The 22,121-nt window shown below is 42.8% G+C and overlaps 1 protein-coding gene across 2 annotated transcripts in view; it reads right to left on the bottom strand.

Annotated features, from left to right (window-relative positions):
- Window positions 1-7,215: 7,215 nt before the first annotated feature.
- hook2 (hook microtubule-tethering protein 2) overlaps window positions 7,216-22,121 on the bottom strand; it is a 112,605-nt gene continuing 97,699 nt past the window's right edge. For both annotated transcript variants that reach the window (XM_073068953.1, XM_073068954.1), the window contains exon 22: window positions 7,216-8,518. In XM_073068953.1, the coding sequence (XP_072925054.1) occupies window positions 8,390-8,518 (129 nt within the window). In that variant the 3' untranslated portion in view covers window positions 7,216-8,389. The remainder of the gene's footprint in view (window positions 8,519-22,121) is intronic.

The raw sequence follows: 22,121 nt of genomic DNA, 5'->3' as shown, positions 1-22,121 counted from the left end.
TATATAGAGTGCGTCATCTATTGGGAAAACGCCAGAATTGCGGGGAAAAAACGTTAACAAGGTTTATTAATATAATTTCATAAAGTTCTGCGGGCCGGATTAAAAAGCTTAACGGGCCGCATATGGCCCCTGGGCCGTAGTTTGCCCATGCCTGGTCTAAAGCTATAGCACACAGCCATGGCTGACAAATGGTCAGCTGTCTGAAGGCACTCCATAAGGCTACAGCCTATAAAAACTCTGCTCTGTTTAATGCTACTCCAAGCAGTCACAACAGGCAAACTCTCAAATCTGTCTAACACAAGTCTATATGGTCACCGTTAGTAAACACTGAGTGCTGGCTAAAGATTACAAAATTATGCCATTTGCCCCATTGAATCTGCTCTGCCATTTCATCATGGCAGATCCATTTTCTATCTCAGGCCCAGTCTTCTACCATCTCCCCATATCCCTTCATGCCCTCACTAATAAAGAAATTATTAACCTCTGCCTTAAATATACACAATGATTTGGCCTCTGCAGATGCCTGTGGCAGTGAATTCCACAGATTCACCACTCCCTAGCCTTAGGCTCCCCCCACAATAGGAAACATCCTCTGCACAGCTACTCTACAGAGGTCTTTCAACATTTGATAGATTTCAATGAGGTCACCCCTTATCCTTCTGAATTTCAGTGAGTAGAGGCCCAGAGCCATCAAACACTCTTAATATGGCAAGCCTTTTTTGCACAAGGACTCTAAAATCCCTTTGCACCTCAGATTTTTAAATTTTCTCTCCATCTAGAAAATAGTGTATGCTTTTATTGTTTCTACCAAAGTGCATGATCAAACACTTTCTGACACTATTTCCCACCTGCCACTTCTTTGCCCATTCTCTTAATCCGTCCGAGTCATTCTGTAGCCTCTCTGTTTCCTCAACACTACTTGCCCTTCCACCTATCTTTGAATCATTTGCAAGCTTGGCCACAAAACTATCAATTCTGTCATCCAAGTCACTGGCATGCAATTTAAAAAAGCACTCCCAACACAGACACCCTGCAGAACACCACTAGTCACTGACAGTCAACCAGAAAAGGCTCCATTTATTTCCACACTTTGCCTCCTGCCAATCAGTCCATGCTCTTTCCATGCTAGTATCTTTTATGTAATACCATGGGCCCTTAACATGTTAAGCATCCTCATGTGTGACAACTTGTCAAAGGCCTTCTGAAAATCCGAGTATACAACATTCACTGATTCTCCTTTGTCTATCCTGCTTGTTATTTCTTCAAAAAATTCCAACAGATTTACCAGGTAAGATTTTCCCTTGAGGAAACCATGCTGACCATGTCCTATTTTATCAGGTGCCTCCAAGTACTCCAAAACTACATCCTCAACAATTGATCCCAACATCTTCCCACACACTGAGATCAGACTAACTACCCTATAAATTCTTTTCTTCTACCTCTCTCTTCTTGATGAGTGGAATGACTTTTGCAATTTTCCATTTCTCCAGAATCAATTGATTCTAGGAAGATCATTACTAATGCCTCCATAATCTCTTCAGCTATCGCTTTCCAAACCCTGGGGTGTACACCATCTGGTCCAGGTGACTTATCTCCCTCCAGACCTTTCAGTTTCCCAAGTAACAGCAGCTTCACACACTTCTGCCTGACACCCTTGAACATCTAGCATATTGCTAATGTCTTCCACTGATGCAAAATACTTAATTCATTTTGTCCACCATTTCCTTGACCCCCATTACTACCTCTCCACTATAGTTTTTCAGCAGTCTGATATCTTCTTTTGTCTTTTTTTTACACTTTATGTGAAGAAACTTTTGGTATCCTTTTTAACATTATTGGCTAGTGTACCTTCGTATACCATCTTTTCCTTCTTTATGACATTTTTAGTTGCCTTCTGTTGGTTTTTTTAAAAGCCTCCCAATCCTCAAACTTCCCACTAATTTTTGTTCATTATATGCCCTCTCTGTGGCTTTGACTTCTCTTGTTAACCATGGTTGTGTCATCTTGCATTTAGAATACTTCTTCTTTGGGATGTATCTATCCTGGATCTTATGAATTGCACCCAGAAATTCCAGCCATTGCTGCTCTGCAGTTTTTCCTGCTAGTGTTCCTTTCCAATCAGTTTTGGACATCTCCACACTCATGCCTCTTTAATTCCCTTTACTTCACTGCAATACTGATGCACCTGACTTTAGCTCCTCCTTTTCAATTGCAGGGTGAATTCTATCATATTATGATCACTGTCCCCTATGGGTTCCTTTACTGTAAACTCTCTAATGTTCCGATTCATTGCACACCACCCAATCCAGAATAGCTGATCTCCTAGTGACCTAAATCACTAAACATGGCTCTAAAAGGCTATGTTGCAGGCATTCTAGAAATTCCCCTTTTTGGGATACAGCACCAACGAGATTTTCCAGTTTGGTGGTGTGTACACAACTCGCATCAGTGTCTTTTTACCCCTGCTCTGCTTACTTAGCTCTACTCACAATGATTCTACACCTTCCAATCCTGTCATCTCTTTCTAATAATGTGACTTCAGTTTTTTTTCATCAACAGAGCCACTCCTAACCTTTCAATACAATGTGCATTCTTGGACATTCAGGTCTCGCAGCTCAGGTCTTCTTTCAGCCAGTGACGGCAACATCATACATACTAATCTGTAATTGTGCTACAAGTTCATCTACCTTATTTCATATACTGCGTCCATTCAAATATAACACCTTTAGTCCTGTACTCATCCTTTCTGATTTTGCTGGAAAAGCCTCAGCTATTCTAACACCACTCTACACGGCCACAGCTAGTAAATTCACAGCTGTTCACAATTCACAATTACAGATTAATATGTATGATGTTGCTGTCACTGGCTGAAAGAAGACCTGAGCTGCGAGACCTGAATGTCCAAGAATGTCAAATGCCACTCTAAAAGCACACAACAGGTACACCTTCAGCTCTGTCTTATGCTATTCTACACAGCCACAGCTGGTAAATCCTCAGCTCATTCCAAATGGCCACAGCTGGTAAACCCTCAGATCTGTCCAAAACCACTTCACACATCCACAATGAGCACTATGCAAAAACCATTCCACTCGGTCACATCTGGTAAAGCCTCAGCTTTCTAACATCACTCCACTCCCTCACAGATGGTAAACAGTCACCTCAGCTTTGTCTAAACAAATTCCACATGGTCACAACCTGTAAACACTCAGTTCTGTTTACACAAGTCCACACGTTCACAGCTGGTAAATCATCAGCTCTGTCTAACAGCAATCTACAGGCCGTAACTGGTAAACCTCAGGTTTTGTCTGAAGCCACTCCACATGGCCTCAGCTGTTAAACTGACACCTTTGTGCAAGGACACTCTGCACGGCCACAGGTAGTAAACTGTCAGCTGTGTCCAAAGAAACTCCACAGTCATAGCTGGTAACCCATCAGCTCTGTGGAAAGACACTCCACATGGCCATAGCTGGTAAACTGCCAGCTCTGTCTAAAGACAATCCATATGCCACAGCAGGTAAACACTCAGCTGCTTAATGTGAAATGTCAAGTACCACTCCACACGGCCACAGCTGTTGAAGCATCAGATCTAAAGTCATTCCACGTTACCACAGTGGTAAAACATCTGATCTGTATAGTGTCACGACACACCACCACAAATGGCAGCCATTGAGATATGTCTAAGGCCAATCTACAAGCCCACAGCTGATAAACGCTAAGTTCAGCATGCCCACGGCTGGTAAACCATCAGCTCTGTCCAACACCACTCCAAACAGCCAGAGTTGCTAACCCTTCAGCTTTGTCTACAGCAAATTTATATGATCATAACTGGTAAATCCTCAGTTCTCTACTTGGGTAAAGCCATTAAAACCTCATCTCTGATTTGCACTATTCAAAATGGCCAAATCTGGTTAGCACTGTCTAAAACCATTTCACACGGCCACAGCTGGTAAACTCTCAGCTCTGTTTAAAGTCATTCCACTTGCCAGTGCTGGTAAACCCCTCAGTTCCTTCTAAAGCATCAGTGTTGTGTAAAGCTGCTCCATATCACCACAGCTGGTGAACTCTCAGTTCTGTCTCGAATAATCCACACAGCTACAGCTGGTTGACACTCAGCTCTGTCCAAATCCAATGCACATTGCCAATGCTGGCAAACCATCAGGTTGGTGTAAAGCCATTCCACATGGTTACAGTTGGTAAGTCATCAGTTCAGTGTAAGCCATTCCATATGGCCACAGATTGTAAACCCTCACCTCTGTTTAACACACCACACTGCACAACTGGGGAACCCTCAACCCTGTACAAAGCCACTCCATATGGCCATTGATGGTAAACCATCAGCTCTGGCTAAAGCCACTCTACAGGATGACAGCTGATACACTTTCAATTCTGTCTAATGCAGCCAGAGCTGCTAATCAGTCGGCTGTCTAAAGCCATTCTACAAGGTAACAGATGGTAAACCCACAGCTGTCTGAAGCCAGCCCACACAACTTGGTGATCAGGTATGTTATATCCATATAACAATTACAGCACAGAAACAGGCCAGCTTGGCCCTTCTAGTCCGTGCCAAACGCTTACTCTAACCTAGTCCCACCTACCTGCACTCAGCCCATAACCCTCCATTCCTTTTCTGTCCATATACTTATCCAATTTTACTTTAAATGACAATACCGAACCTGCCTCTACCACTTCTACTGGAAGCTTGTTCCACACAGCTACGAGTCTGAGTAAAGAAATACCCCCTCGTGTTACCCCTAAACTTTTGCCCCTTAACTGTCAACTCATGTCCTCTCATTTGAATCTCCCCTACTCTCAGTGGAAAAAGCCTATCCACGTTAACTCTATCTATCCCCTTCATAATTTTAAATACCTCTATCAAGTCTCCCCTTAACCTCCAAAGAACGCTCCAAAGAATAAAGACCTAACTTGTTCAACCTATCTCTGTAACTTAGGTGCTGAAACCCAGGTAACATTCTAGTAAATCTTCTCTGTACTCACTCTACTTAGTTGACATCTTTCCTATAATTTAGTGACCAGAACTGTACACAATACTCCAAATTCGGCCTTACCAATGCCTTGTACAATTTTAACATTACATCCCAACTCCTATACTCAATCTTCTGATTTATAAAGGCCAGCATACCAAAAGCTTTCTTCACCACCCTATCCACATGAGATTCCACCTTCAGGGAATTATGCACCATTATTCCTACGATCACTCTGTTCTACTGCATTCTTCAATGCCCTACCATTTACCATGTATGTCCTATTTGGATTATTCCTACCAAAATGTAGCACCTCACACTTATCAGCATTAAACTCCATCTGCCATCTTTCAGCCCACTCTTCTAACTGGCCTAAATCTCTCTGCAAGCTTTGAAAACCTACTTCATTATCCACAACGCCACCTACCTTAGTAGCATCTGCATACTTACTAATCCAATTTACCACCCCTCATCCAGATCATTAATGTATATGACAAACAAAATAGGACTCAGTACAGATCCCTGAGGCACACCACTAGTCACCGGCCTCCAACCTGACAAACAGTTATCCACCACTTCTCTCTGGCATCTCCCATCCAGCCACTGTTGAATCCATTTTAATACTTCAATATTAATACCTAACGATTGAACCTTCCTAACTAACCTTCCATGCAGAACCTTGTCAAAGGCCTTACTGAAGTCCATATAGACAACATCCACTACTTTACCCTCATCAACCTTCCTAGTAACCTCTTCAAAAAATTCAATAAGATTTGTCAAACATGACCTTCCATGCACAAATCCATGTTGACTGTTCCTAATCAGACCCTGTCGATCCAGATAATTATATATGCCATCTCTAAGAATACTTTCCATTAATTTACCCACCACTGATGTCAAACTTACAGGCCAATAATTGCTAGGTTTACTCTTAGAACCCTTTTTAAACAACGGAACAACATGAGCAATACGCCAATCCTCTGGCACCATCCCCGTTTCTAATGACATTTGAAATATTTCTGTCAGAGCCCCTGCTATTTCCACACTAACTTCCCTCAAGGTCCTAGGGAATATCCTATCAGGACCCAGAGATTTATCCACTTTTATATTCCTTAAAAGCACCAGTACTTCCTCCTCTTTAATTGTCATAGTTTTCATAACTTCCCTACTTGTTTCCCTTACCTTACACAATTCAATATCCTTCTCCTTAGTGAATATCGAAGAAAAGAAATTATTCAAAATCTCCCCCATCTCTTTTGGCTCCACACATAGCTGTCCACTCTGATTCTCTAAGGGACCAATTTTATTCCTCACTGTCCTTTTGCTATTAATATAACTGTAGAAAACCTTCGGATTTATTTTCACCTTACTTGCCAAAGCAACCTCGTAGCTTCTTTTAACTTTTCTAATTTCTTTCTTAAGATTCTTCTTACATTCTTTATGTTCTTCGAGCTCCTATTTTCCATGCTGCCTATATTTATTGTAGATCTCTCTCTTTTTCTGAACAAGTTTCTATTATCCCTTGAAAACCATGGCTCTCTCAAACTTTTAACCTTTCCTTTCAACCTAACAGGAACATAAAGATCCTGTACCCTCAAAATTTCACCTATAAATGACCTCCATTTCTCTATTACATCCTTCCCATAAAACAAATTGTCCCAACCCACTCCTTCTAAATCCTTTTGCATCTCCTCAAAATCAGCCTTTCTCTAATCAAAAATCTCAACCCTGGGTCCAGACCTATCCTTCTCCACAACTATGTTGAAACTAATGGCATTGTGACCACTGGACCCGAAGTGCTCCCCAACACATACCTCTGTCACCTGAGCTATCTCATTCCCTAACAGGAGATCCAACACTGCCCCTTCTCTAGTTGGTACCTCTATGTATTGCTGCAAAAAACTATCCTGCACACATTTTACAAACTCCAAACCATCCATCCCTTTTACAGTATGGGCTTCCCAGTCTATGTGTGGAAAATTAAAATCTCCCACAATCACAACCCTTGTTCCCTTGAAAACTCTCCCACCCTATAAGCTGAACAGATATTAGTGACTACATTTCCATATGCTGACATGTGACACTTTAAACACCTGGGTGGGCTATTCTTTTTAATTCTAAATCAATGGGCTTGTTGCGTTAAAAATGATTCACTTTCTGCATTATGTTTCAGTATCCATTATCAATTATTCCAGGGCAAATTATTAAGAAATTAATCAGACAGCCAGCTATGTAGATATATAAAGGACAAAATCTTTATTTAAATTAACAAGTGAAGATTCTAGTCTCCATAATACATCCCTAGTGTTGCTGCTCGATACAGATGCATGTTACAAAATATTTAGATTGAAACTAAAATTTTTCTTCAAAGAATTGTCCACCATTATGGTTTCTGATCATTTGACAGTTCACCCCCTTACAGCAACAAGAAACACATAAATATCAATTAGCCAGAAAAAAAACAGTAAAATTACATCCACTACTTATCCAGAAGGACAAGAGAATCATTAAAAAGAATTTCTTCAGCAGTAGGTGGAGAGAAAAAATACGCAATTTAAGGGGAGAGCATATTCCATGGCAGTGAAACGCTGGGCAAATTCTGCCAGCTTCACACGCTTTGTTAAAATTTACCAGGTACCATTATCAGTAAAGTGCATGTATTCCAGGCTAAGATGATGCCACTCGTGTTTCTGAGTTGGTTCTACCCATCTTTCTGAGCTGCCTGTTGTTACCACTCAGATATATAACTGCGTTTGAAGGGTTACCAATAGAACTCACACTCTCTCCATTTTAATATGAAGTATGGATCTTAGAAAGAAAGCAAAAATCACTGAAGGACTTAATGTACTATGCAATCTAGTGTTAACCGAAAGGCAAACTCACAATGGCCAGCCCCTGTTTGCAATCAATTCCCTACAGCTTCCCATCAAACTTGGATCGACTGGGTAGGTGTTGTGGTGATCAGTGGGGAGTGAGAAATGGTCAGAGTCTCTGAGAATCATCAGTAAAGGGAGAAAAGACAATGATGTCCAGTTTGTCCTGTTTGTCCAGTCACCTGCCAGTCCATTATCAGATCTGACAAGTACACCTACCTGACGAATGAAGCTCCCTGACAGATGTTCCCTGAAATTTCTGAGCACTTCTGACACATTGTCTTTATTTCAGAAGTTCAGCATCTGCACAATATCACTTTTGATTTACCCCCAGATAAATCACCATGATTCTACCCCCAAACCCTTCACTGATTGCAACGGCAGAGAAAACCATAAGAACACCCCAGCAGGTCAGTTGAGAACCTTGTAAGGGTGTGGGTGGGGTGTGAAAATGATAAACTCATTAATGTTTTGGAGCAGAATAGTCAGGTTTTGGACTGAGGATGAGTTGAGTACTGCAGTTACTTTTCACACTTATCTTGGGAGCCGCTTCGGGTAAACCCGGCGTGCATTAGTGGCTTGTCTTTGCTGAGCCAAGAACGACTGTGATTGGCCAGGACCTCGAGACCGCTCATCTGTTACCTTCTGGTGGAGAGCAATTCCCTGCAGAAGAATGAGGCAGAATGAACTGCATTGCAATGTATCTTCATTGGTCTATCGGTAAAAGAACAGAGCTGCCATAAAAAACTGTGCGCACATTTTTAACAGAGAGCATGATGCATACCGGACATGAGTAACACAAAAAATTGACCACACACCCATCCCACCCCCTCTTGGGCTGAGAGACAACACTTTGAAAAAAATGGATTAATTATAAATCCCATCTCTGCCTCAGAACGCTACAAGTTAAAACTAAACTTTCAAGGTCAGAGTACAATTTCTTGGCTGCTATTCCACTGCACAGAGTGCAATTTGTGTGACCTCTAGATGAGAGACACATTTGAAGACTTTTCCAGCCTGTTGGGTACTATTCAGAGGGTGCAGTCTCAGAATAAAAGGACATCCCTTTAGAACTAAGTTAAAAGAAATTTCCTTTGGCAGGGGGTGGTGAATCTGTGGAGGCCAAGTCATTTAAAGTGGAGCAACACACACAAAATGCTGTAGAAATCAGCAGGCCAGGCAGCATCTATAGGAAGAAGTACAGTCGATGTTTCGGGTCGAGACCCTTCGTCAGGACTAATGGAAAAAAGAGACAGTAAGAGATTTGAAAGTGGGAAGGTGAGGGGTAGTCCCGAAATGATGAGAAGACAGGAGGGGAAGGGATGAAGCTAAGAGCTGGGAAGTTGATTGGCAAAAGGGATACAAGGCTAGAGAAGGGGGAGAATCATAGGACAGAAGGCCTTGAAAGAAAGAAAGGGGGAGGGAAGCACCAGAGGAAGATGGAGAACAGGCAAGGAGTTATTGTGAGAAGGAAAGAGAAAAAAAATTAAAAATCAGGGATGGGGTAAAAGGGGAGGAGGGGCATTAACAGAAGTTAGAGAAAATAATGTTCATGCCATCAGGTTGGAGGACACCCAGACGGAATATAAGGTAAAATGGTCCTTACTCATATTAATTTCTCCTTTGGCTCCTCTCACTTCCTTCAAACTAAAGGTGTAGCCATGGGCACCCGTATGGGTCCCAGCTATGCCTGCCTTTTTGTTGGCTATGTGGAACAGTTCATGTTTCAAGCCTATACTGGTATACCCACGGACTCTCACAGCTACCTGGATTATTCCTCTTCCTACCCTGTTACTTGTAAAAATGCCATCCTATTCTCTCAATTCCTCCGTCTCCACGGCATCTGCTCTCAGAATGAGGCTTTTCATTCCAGGATGAAGGAGATGTCTTCCTTTTTTTTTAAAAAAGAAAAGGGCCTCTCTTCCACCACCATCCACTCACCATCAAACACATCTCTCCCATTTCACACACATCTGCTCTCATCCAATCCTCCCGCCACCCCACTAGGGATAGAGTTCCTCTTGTCCTCACCTACCACCCCACAAGCCTCTGTGTCCAACATATAATTTTCCGTTACTTCTGTCATCCCCAACGGGATCCCACAACCAAGCACATCTTTCCCTTTCCCCTACTTTCTGCTTTCCGCAGGGATTGCTCCCTACGCGACTCCCTTGTCCATTCGATCCCCCCCAATCCCTTCCCACTGATCTCCCTCCTGTCACTTATCCTTGTAAGCAGAACAAGTGTTACACCTGCCCTTACACATCCTCCCTCACCACCATTCAGGGCCCCAGACAGTCCTTCCAGGTGAGGCAACACTTCACCTGTGAGTCTGCTGGTGTGAGATACTGTATCCGGTGCTCCTGGTGTAGCCTTCTATATATTGGTGAAATCCGACGCAGATTGGGAGACCGTTTCGCTGAACACCTATGCTCTGTCCGCCAGAGAAAGCAGGATCTTCCAGTGCCACACATTATAATTCCACATCCCATTCCCATTCCGATATGTCAATCCATGGTTTCCTCCATTGTCGAGATGAAGCTACACTCAGGTTGGAGAAACAACACCTTATATACCATCTGGGTAGCCTCCAACCTGATGGCATGAACATTGATTTCTCTAACTTCCATTAATGCCCCTCCTCCTCTTCTTACCCCATCCCTAATTTTCAATTTTTAGAAACATAGAAACAGAAAGCCTACAGCACGATACAGGCCCTTTGGCCCACAAAGCTGTACCATACACATCCCTACTTTAGAAATTACTAGGCTTACCTATAGCACTCTATTTTACTAAGCTCCATGTGTCTATCTAAAAGCCTCTTAAAAGGCCCTATCACATCTGCCTCCACCACCGTTGGCGGCAGCCCATTCCATGCACTCACCACTCTCTGAGTAAAAATCTTACTCCTGACATCTCCTCTGTACCTACTCCCCAGCACCTTAGACCTGTGTCCTCTTGTGGCAACCATTTCAGTCCTGGGAAAAAGCCTCTGACTATCCACACGAACAATGCCTCTCATCACCTTGTACACCTCCATCAGGTCACCTCTCATCCTCCTTCGTTCCAAGGAGAAAAGGCCGAGTTCACTCAACCTATTTTCATACGGCATGCTCCCCAATCCAGACAACATCCTTGTAAATCTCCTCTGCACCCTTTCTATGGCTTCCACATCCTTCCTGTAGTGAGGCGACCGGAACTGAGCACAGTACTCCAAGTGGGGTCTGACCAGGGTGCTATATAGCTGCAACACTACCTCTCGGCTCCTAACTTCAATTCCACGATTGATGAAGGCCAATACACCGTACGCCTTCTTAACCACAGAATCAACCTGCACAATTGGTTTGAGCCTCCTATTGACTCAGACCCCAAGATCCCTCTGATCCTCCACACTGCCAAGAGTCTTACCATTAATACTATATTCTGCCATCATATTTGACTTACCAAAATGAACCACTTCACACTTAAAATCACGAAGAATAAGGGTCCCAGAACAGATCCCTGAGGCACTCCACTGGTGACTGACCTCCCTGCAGAATATGACCTGTCTACAACCACTCTTTGTCTTCTGTGGGCAAGCCAGTTCTGGATCCACAACGCAATGTCCCCTTGGATTCCATGCCTCCTTACTTTCTCAATAAGCCTTGCATGGGGTACCTTATCAAATGCCTTGCTGAAATCCATATACACACCATCTACTGCTCTTCCTTCATCAATGTGTTTAGTCACATCCTCAAAAAATTCAATCAGGCTCGAAAGGCACGACCTGGCCTTGACAAAGCCATGCTGGCTACTCCTAATCATATTATAACTCTCCAAATGTTCATAAATCCTGCCTCTCAGGATTTAACTGCCATCAACTTACCAACTACTGAAGTACGACTCACTGGTCTATAATTTCCTGGGCTATCTCTACTCCCTTTCTTGAATAAAGGAACAACATTCGCAACCCTCCAATCCTCAGGAACCTCTCCCGTCCCCATTGATGATGCAAAGATCATCACCAGAGGCTCAGCAATCTCCTCCCTCACCTCCCACAGTAGCCTGCGATACATTTCCACCGGTCCCAGTGATTTACCCAACTTGACGCTTTCCAAAAGCTCCAGCACATCCTCTTTCTTAATATCTACATGTTCAAGCTTTTCAGTCTTCTGCAAGTCATCACTACAATCACTAAGATCCTTTTCCATAGTGAATACTGAAGTAAAGTATTCATTAAGTACCTCTGCTATTTCCTCCGGTTCCATACACACATTCCCACTGTCACATTTGATAGGTCCTATTCTTTCACGTCTTATCCTCTTGCTCTTCACATACTTGAAGAATACCTTGGGATTTTCATTAATTCTGCCCACCAAGGCCTACTCATGGCCTCTTCTGACTCTCCTAATTTGCTTCTTAAACTCCTTCCTAGTAGCCTTATAATCTTCTAGATCTCTAACATTACCTAGCTCTCTGAACCTCTTGTAAGCTTTTTTGCTAGATTTATTACAGCCTTTGTACACCACGATTCCTGTACCCTACCATAACTTCCCTGTCTCATTGGAACGTACCTATGCAGAACTCCACACAAATATTCCCTGAACATTTGCCACATTTCTTCCATACTTTTCTCTGAGAACATCTGTTTCCAATTTAAGCCTCCAATTTCCTGTCTGATAGTCTCATAATTCCCCTTACTCCAATTAAATGCTTTTCTAACTTGTCTGTTCCTATCTCTCTCCAATGATATTGTAGGAGATAGAATTATGATCACTATCTCCAAAATGCTTTCCCACTGAGAGATCTGACACCTGACCAAGTTCATTTACCCAATACCAAAACAAGTACAGCCTCTCCTCTTGTAGGCTTATCTACATACTGTGTCAAGAAACCTTCCTGAACACACCTAACAAACTCCACCCCATCTAAACCCCTTGCTCTAGGGAGATACCACTCGATATTTGGGAAATTAATATCTCCCTTCACGACATTTGTTAGTATTACACCTTTCCAGGATCTGTATCCTTATTCTGCTCCTTGATAACCCTGTTACTATTAGGCGGCCTATAAAAAACACCCAGTAAAGTTATTGATCCCTTGTTGTTCCTAACCTCCATCCACAGAGACTCCGTAGACAATCCCTCCATGGCGTCCACCTTTTCTGCAGCTGGGACACTATCCTTGATCAACAGTGCCATGCCCCCACCTCTTTTGCTTCCTTCCCTGTCTTTTCTGAAACATCTAAAACCCAGCACTTGAAGTAACCAATCCTGTCCCTGAGCCATTCAAGTTTCTGTAATGGCAACCACATCGCATCTCCAAGTACTGATCCACGCTCTAAGCGCATCTGCTTTATTCACAACACTTCTAGCATTAAAATAGACATATCTCAAGCCTTCAAACTGAGCGCATCCCTTCTCTATCACCTGCCTATCCTCCCTCTTGCACTGTCTACAAGCTTTCTCTTTTTGTGAACTAACCTCCTCTTCCCCAGTCTCTTCAGTTCGGTTCCCAGCCCACAATTCTAGTTTAAACTCTCCCCAGTAGCCTTAGCAAACCTCCCCGCCAAGATATTGGTCCCCCTGGGATTCATCCTTTTTGTACAGGTCACACCTGCCCCAAAAGAGATCCCAATGATCCAGAAATCTGAATCCTTGCCCCCTGCTCCAATCACTCAGCCACGCATTTATCCTCCACCTCATCCTATTCCTATTCTCACTGTCGCGTGGCACAGGCAGTAATCCCGAGATTACTACCTTTGCGGTCCTGCTTCTCAACTTCCTTCCTAACTCCCTGTAGTCTTTTTTCAGGACCTCTTCCCTTTTCCTACTGATGTCATTGGTACCAATACGTACCACGACCTCTGGCTGTTCTGCCTCCCACTGCAGGATATCTTGGACGCGATCCGAAACATCCCAGACCCTGGCACCTGGGAGGCAAACTACCATCCAAGTTTCTTTCCTGCGTCCACAGAATCGCCTGTCTGACCCCCTAACTACAGAGTCCCCTATCACTACTTCCTTCCTTTTCCTTTCCCTACCCTTCTGAACCACAGGACTGGACTCTGTGCCAGAGGCACAGCGACTGCTGCTTTCCCCAGGTAGGCTGTCCCCCCCAACAGTACTCAAACTGGAGTACTTACTGTCAAGGGGTACAGCCACAGGGGTACTCTCTAGTACCTAACTCTTCCCCTTCCCTCTCTTGACTGTGACCCACTTATCTGTCTCCTGTGGCTCTGGTGTGACCACTTGCCTGTAACTCCTCTCTTATCACCACCTCGCTCTGCCTGACCAGGTGAATTTCATCGAGCTGCATCTCCAGTTCCTTAGCTCAGTCCCTCAGGAGTTGCAGCTCGACATACCTAGCGCAGATATGGCCATCCGGGAGGTTGGGGGACTCCAGGACCTCGCATATCTGACACTGAGCACAGCAAACTGGCTTCACACACAAACTTCCTACCTTGCCTCGTCCTGTTACTTCCTAAGCCCGTTGAGCCAAAGCCCTGTCACTCTGCTACCTCTCACACTTTGCTGCCTGCTGGATACGGCTGCCTTCTTTTTAAATCTTTCATGCTCTACTGGCTGACGTCACGTGCCTGCGCAGTCTCGCCTCTCTTTAACCCAAGTAGTAAAAAACTCGCTTCGCTCCGAAAAATCAACAGTTCACTCACAGCCTTCTTGCTGCAAGTCCAAAAAAATTTTTCTCTCTTTCCCTCTCACAATAACTGCTTGCCTTTTCTCCATCTTCCTCTGGTGCTCCCCTCCCCTTTTCTTTCTTCCAAGGCCTTCTGTCCTATGATACTCACCCTTCTCCAGCCTTGTATCCCTTTTGCCAATCAACTTCCCAGCTCTTAGCTTCATCCCTTCCCCTCCTGTCTTCTCCTATCATTTTGGATCTCCACTCCCCTTCTCAAAACTACTATCTTTTTCTTCCGTTAGTACTGACGAAGGGTCTCGGCCTGAAACGTCGACTGTACTTATAGATGCTGCCTGGCCTGCTATGTTCCACCAGCATTTTGTGTGTGTTGCTTGAATTTCCAGCATCCGCAGATTTCCTCATGTTTGTGTCATTTAAGGGGGAGATTGATAGGTTCTTAATTAGTAAGGGAATCAAAGATTATGGGGAGAAAGTAGGAGGATCCAGTTGAGAGGGATAATAAATCAGTCATGATTGAATGATGGAGCAGATTCATAGAGTCACAGAGTCATAAATAATAACAGCTCAGAAACAGGACCTTTGGGCCATCTAGTCCGTGCTGTACTATTAATTTGCCTAGACCCATTGACCTGCACTTGGACCATTGCCCTTAAATTTCTCTTAAATGCTGAAACTGACCCCACATCCACTACTTCCACTGGCAGTTCATTCCCACTCTCACCACCCTCAGTGAAATTTCCCCTCATGTTCGCCTTAAATATTTCACCTTTCATCTTATAACCATAGAACCATATAACAATTACAGTACGGAAACAGGCAATCTCGGCCCTTCTAGTCCGTGCCGAATGCTTACTCCCACCTAGTCCCACTGACCCGCACTCAGCCCAAAACCCTCCATTCCTTTCCTGTTCATATACCTATCCAATTTTACCTTAAATGACAATACCGAACCTGCCTCTACCACTTCTAGTGGAAGCTCGTTCCACACAGCCACCACTCTCTGAGTAAAGAAATTCCCCCCGTGTTACCCCTAAACTTTTGCCCCCTAACTCTCAACTCATGTCCTCGTTTGCATCTCCCCTACTCTCAATGGAAAAAGCCTATCCACGTCAACTCTATCTATCCCCCTCATAATTTTAAATACAAGTCCCCCCTCAACCTTCTACGCTCCAAAGAATAAAGACCTAACTTGTTCAATCTTTCCCTGTAACTGAGGTGCTGAAACCCAGGTAACATTCTAGTAAATCTTCTCTGTACTCTCTCTATTTTGTTGACATCTTTCCTATAATTCGGTGACCAGAACTGTACACAATACTCCAAATTCGGCATACCAATGCCTTGTACAATTCTAACATTACATCCCAACTCTTATACTCAATGCTCTGATTTATAAAGGCCAACATCCCAAAAGCTTTCTTCACCACTCTATCCACATGAGATTCCACCTTCAGGGAACTATGCACCATTATTCCTACGATCACTCTGTTCTACTGCATTCTTCAATGCCCTACCATTTACCATGTATGTCCTATTTGGATTATTCCTACCAAAATGTAGCACCTCACACTTAACAGCATTAAACTCCATCTGCCATCTTTCAGCCCACTCTTCTAACTGGCCTAAATCTCTCTGCAAGCTTTGAAAACCCACTTCATTATCCACAACGCCACCTACCTTAGTAGCATCTGCATACTTACTAATCCAATTTACCACCCCTCATCCAGATCATTAATACATATGACAAACAAAATTGGACCCAGTACAGATCCCTGAGGCACACCACTAGTCACCGGCCTCCAACCTGACAAACAGTTATCCACCAATACTTTCTTGCATCTCCCATTCAGCCACTGTTGAATCCATTTTACTACTTCAATATTAATACCTAACGATTGAACCTTCCTAACTAACCTTCCGTGTGGAACCTTGTCAAAGGCCTTACTGAAGTCCATATAGACAACATCCACTGCTTTACCCTTGTCAACCTTCCTTGTAACCTCTTCAAAAAATTCAGTAAGATTTGTCAAACATGACCTTACACGCACAAATCCATGTTGACTGTTCCTAATCAGACCCTATCTATCCAGATAATTATATATACCATCTCTAAGAATACTTTCCATTAATTTACCCACCACTGATATCAAACTGACAGGCCAATAATTGCTAGGTTTACTCTTAGAACCCTTTTTAAACAATGGAACCACATGAGCAATACGCCAATCCTCCGGCACCATCCCTGTTTCTAATGACATTTAAAATATTTCTGTCAGAGCCCCTGTTATTTCGATACTAACCTCCCTCAAGGTCCTAGGGAATATCCTGTCAGGACCCGGAGATTTATCCACTTTTATATTCCTTAAAAGCACCAGTACTTCCTCCTCTTTAATCGTCATAGTTTCCATAACTTCCCTACTTGTTTCCCTTGCCTTGCACAATTCAGTATCCTTCTCCTTAGTGAATACCGAAGAAAGGAAATTGTTCAAAATTTCCCCCATCTCTTTTGGCTCCACACATAGCTGTCCACTCTGATTCTCTAAGGGACCAATTTTATCCCTCACTATCCTTTTGCTATTAATATAACTGTATTATATTAATAGATAGTTAATCAAATTAATCAAATTAATCAAATTAATCAAATTTGCTCCTCCAATTCTCGTTCCCCATTAGGTGGTCTATAATACACCCCTATAAGTGTTACTACACCTTTCCCATTCCTCAATTCCTTCGGATTTATTTTCACCTTACTTGCCAAAGCAACCTCGTAGCTTCTTTTAGCTTTTCTAATTTCTTTCTTTAGATTCTTCTTACATTCTTTATATTCCTCGAGCACCTCATTTACTCCATGCTGCCTATATTTATTGTAGATATCTCTCTTTTTCCTAACCAAGTTTCCAATATCCTTTGAAAACCATGGCTCTCTCAAACTTTTAACCTTTCCTTTCAACCTAACAGGAACATAAAGATTCTGTACCCTCAAAATTTCACCTTTAAATGACCTCCATTTCTCTGTTACATCCTTCCCATAGAACAACTTGTCCCAATCCACTCCTAAATCCTTTTGCATCTCCTGAAAGTTAGCCTTTCTCTAATCAAAAATCTCAACCCTGGGTCCAGTCCTATCCTTCTCCATAATTATATTGAAACTAATGGCATTGATCACTGGACCGGAAGTGCTCCCCAACACATATCTCTGTCACCTGACCTATTTCATTCCCTAACAGAAGATCCAACACTGCCCCTTCTCTAGTCGGTACCGCTATGCATTGCTGCAAAAAACTATCCTGCACACATTTTACAAACTCCAAACCATCCAGCCCTTTTACAGTATGGGCTTCCCAGTCTATGTGTGGAAAATTAAAATCTCCCACAATCACAACCCTGTGTTTACTACAAATATCTGCTATCTCCTTGCAAATTTGCTCCTCCAATTCTCGTTCCCCATTAGGTGGTCTATAATACACCCCTATAAGTGTTACTACACCTTTCCCATTCCTCAATTCCACCCAAATAGTCTCCCTAGGTGAGCCCTCTAATCTATCCTGCCAGAGCACCGCTGTAATATTTTCTCTGACAAGCAACGCAACACCTCCCCCTCTTGTCCCTCTGATTCTATCACACCTGAAGCAACGAAATCCAGGAATATTTAGTTGCCAATCACACCCCTCCTGCAACCATGTTTCACTAATAGCTACAACATCATATTTCCAGGTATCAATCCATGCACTAAACTCATCCACCTTTCTTACAATGCTCCTAGCATTAAAATAAATGCATTTAAGAAATTCTCCACCTCTTCCTGTCTGTTTACCTCTAATAGTACAAAGAACTTTACTGTCTTCTGTTTCTTCTTTCTCCCATACATCTGTTCCTACACTCTGGTTCCCCTCCCCCCTCATATCTAGTTTAAATCCACTGGAGCCTCTCTAGCAAACCTACCTGCCAGAGTATTTGTCCCCCTCCAGTTCAGATGTAAACCGTCCAGCCGGAACAGGTCCCACCTTCCCTGGAAAACTGCCCATCTATAAATCTGAAGCCCTCCCTCCTGCACCATGTCTTCAGCCACATGTTGATCTGCACTGTCTTACTATTTCTGAACCCACCAGCACGTGGCACTGGTAGCAATCCTGAGATTGCTATCCTAGAGGTCCAGTCCTTTAACATGGCATCTAGCTCCCTAAACTCACCGTTCAGGACGTCCTCACTCTTCCTACCCACGTTATTGGTCCCTACATGGACCACGACATCTGGCTGCTCACCCTCCCTCTTGAGAATACTGAGAACTCGATCCGAAATATCGTGGAACCTGGCACCAGGGAGGCAACAGACCATTCGGGATTCTCGATCTCTTCCACAGAACCTCCTATCTGTTCCCCTAACTATCGAATCCTCTATCACTACTGCTCTCCTCTTTTCCCTCCTTCTCTTCTGAGCTGAGGGTCCAGTCTTGGTGCCAGAGACGCAACCACTGCAACTTGTCCGTGGTAGGTCATCCCCACCAACAGTATCCAAAACGGTATACTTATTGTTGATGGGAATGGCCACAGGGGTGCTCTGCTCTTCCTGTCTATTCCCCTTCCCTCTCCTGACAGTCACCCAGCTACCTGTCTCCTGACTCCTAGGGTTGACTATCTCCCTGAAACTCCTCCTGTCTATTTCTGCCTCCCAAATGATCCGAAGTTCATCCAGCTCCAGTTCCCTAACACCCTATCTTCAACCCTTGATTTCAAGTTCTAGAGCAGGGGTTCCCAACCGGAGGTGCGAGATGGAATTTCAGGGGGTGCGACAAAGAGTGGCTTGTGTCCTTGAATGATGAGTCATGAGTCATCACTCAGCCAGCTGCCACTGTGCCTTGAGAAGTGGTAGTAGGTGGTTGTGTTGTGTAGATAGTGGTCTCGTTGTTTATTTAATCAAAAGGAGAGAATAACAGAATTAACATATAAGTTAAGTAAGTAACTGATTGTCAGAGTATTGCTTTTAAAATCAACATCTGAGATAATCATTGTATATCGTTTCACTCATAAATTCACGATCGTGAGAGTTGATTAAGTATTTCACCCCTCAGGGCCTCTCAGCTCACCCATCGCCTCTGCTCACACGCACCGTGCCCCCCTCTGTCACTTGAATTCACTCGGCCAATCCCGTACTTATCCCCGCTTTGTCCAGCCAATCAAACGCCTCCCTCGTTGCCACTGACTTCCCCATATATAATGCGAAGGACTGAGGAGCGCGGGGGAGACAGGAGGTAACGTTTGTCCCAAGCTCACTCCAGTCTCCCGCTGCCCGAGTCAGCATTGAGGATTCTCATCAGTGTTACCTGGGAGTTACACCTCAGAGTTGAGGAGTCTCATCAATGTTAGCTAGGTTACATCTCAGAGTTAAAAATCATCTCATAATGCCAAAATCTTTACACATCTTCCTAGAGTGGATGATTCTGTAGATAAAGTTGGAAAAGCAAAGCTCCTTACAAAGATTGATTTATTGAAAGGGTATTGGTGTGTTCCATTGACAGACAGTGGTAGAGAGATTTCTGCATTTGTAACCCCATCTGGGTTATATGAATATAATGTTCTTCCATTTGGGATGAAGAATGCCCCAGGTACTTTACAGTGGATGATTAATTCTGTGATTCATGGGTTAAAAGATACAGATGCCTATATTGACGATTTAGTTACAGGAAATAATACTTGGGAAGCACATATTACTGCAATGGAGAAACTATTTTAAAGTCTTTCAAAAGCTAACTTAACTATTAGCCTAGCTAAAAGTGAATTGGGTCATGCCACTGTGACTTACCTTGGTTGTGTTGTGGGTCAAGGTAAGGTAGCTTCTGTTAAGGCAAAAGTTTGGGCAATTTTAGAGGTCCCCACTCCAACTGGGAAAAAAACTCACAGAAGATTCTTGGGAATGGTAGGATATTACCGAAAATTTTGCAAGAATTTTGCTAATATTGCCCTTCCATTAACTAACCTCTTGAAGAAAAATGAAAAGTTTGTGTGGACAGTGTTTTGTCAGGAAGCATTTGAGAAACTGAAAACTATGATATGTCATCAACCTGTGCTCAGGACACCTGACTTTGAAATACCATTTTCATTAGCTGTAGATGCTAGCGATGAGGCTGCAGGAGCAGTATTACTGCAAAGGAATGAGGGTGACGAGGTCTATCATCCAGCAGCTTACTTTTCTAGGATATTTAATGAGCACCAAATAAACTATTCAACTATAGAAAAAGAATTATTATCTCTTGCTTTAGCTTTACAACATTTTGATGTGTATGTTGGTACAACTCAAAAGCCACTCATAGTTTACACCAATCATAATCTGTTAGTGTTTCTGAGTAAGATGAAAAACAAAAATAGAAGGTTATTAAATTGGAGTTTGATGTTACAGGAGTATAATATTTTGATAACTCATATTAAAGGCAAAGATAATGTGATTGCTGTTTGTCTATCTTGATGCTGAATGTACAATGTAATTTTTTAATGGAGTGATATTTTAACATTGTAACACTCATACTGTATAGTAATTTGTAAGGTGCTATATAATAATACTATGTGTATTGTGTATGTTGTAAATTTTATTTGTACTTTTTTTGTAAATAGTTAACTGTTAAAATTTTGTTCTTGACAGACAAAAATTTTTTTTGAGAGAAGTGTTACATATCCTGTGGGTATCTTGTGACTGTCTTATGACCATGATGTAATTAAGTATCTGGTGAGCATGATATAATGGTCTTGTGATGGTGGGGTGATGTAATTTCCCGCCAGTGTGAGGTCACATGATGTAATTTTCCCACTAGAGAGAGGTCATGTGATGGCCTATTCCAACAGGTATAACAGGTATAGTTTTACTTTCTATCTTAAGTCTCAAAGGGTTATTGCCGGCAGTTCTGCCACAACGCTGCCAGCTTAGTCCAGTTGGAGAGTGAAGAATTTATTGAAGAGCAGGAACTCGAAGGATCAAGAAAAGTTGGTGTCTTCGACGGTTTACTACAGGATCGACCTTATTGAATCCTTGTTCAGAAGGTAGTAACCTGCATCCAAGATAGCCCCTGCATTATGAAAGCAGAAAGGGTTGGATGCAGCGTTATTCGCCAAGGAAGGTCAGTTCCTTTAAGCTGTTTTTATTTCCTTCATCGTGAGTCTTTCGGGCAAGGCATACTTCAACTGGGATCAGCAGTAACGTCACGTTGTCAAGGAATTTGTTACTTCAGGAAAGGCTCTCCCAATTGACTGTGTAAATCATTTGGACTTTTGCATTTATTGCTTTAAGAACTTTGCTCGCATATATCGCTTTAAGAACTGTTCCAGTTGCCGTATAGCAGTTAACTTCTGGTTAAGTTAGTCGTTTGTTTACTTTTCATTTTGTTGTTGAGCTGAGTTTAAATAATGTTTAATTTGTTTATAAAAAACCTGTCTCAATTCTATATTCATTGTTGCCATATGATAACACTTTGTTTCCTCCCTACCCTCCCCAAATCAGGGTCACATAAAGCCATGGAAGCAGGTGGTAGATGGTCATACGAGTGGCTAGTGCATATCATAAGTCATGTTTATGCGACCAATGATGCCAGGTAGGCAATCTCTGAAGAATATTGATAATAGCTGGGGTCACGCGTCTTGTAAAG

Source organism: Hemitrygon akajei, chromosome 16 (assembly GCF_048418815.1).
Source record: "Hemitrygon akajei chromosome 16, sHemAka1.3, whole genome shotgun sequence".
Lineage (NCBI taxonomy): Eukaryota > Metazoa > Chordata > Chondrichthyes > Myliobatiformes > Dasyatidae > Hemitrygon > Hemitrygon akajei.
This window is presented reverse-complemented; position numbering and strand designations above follow the sequence as displayed.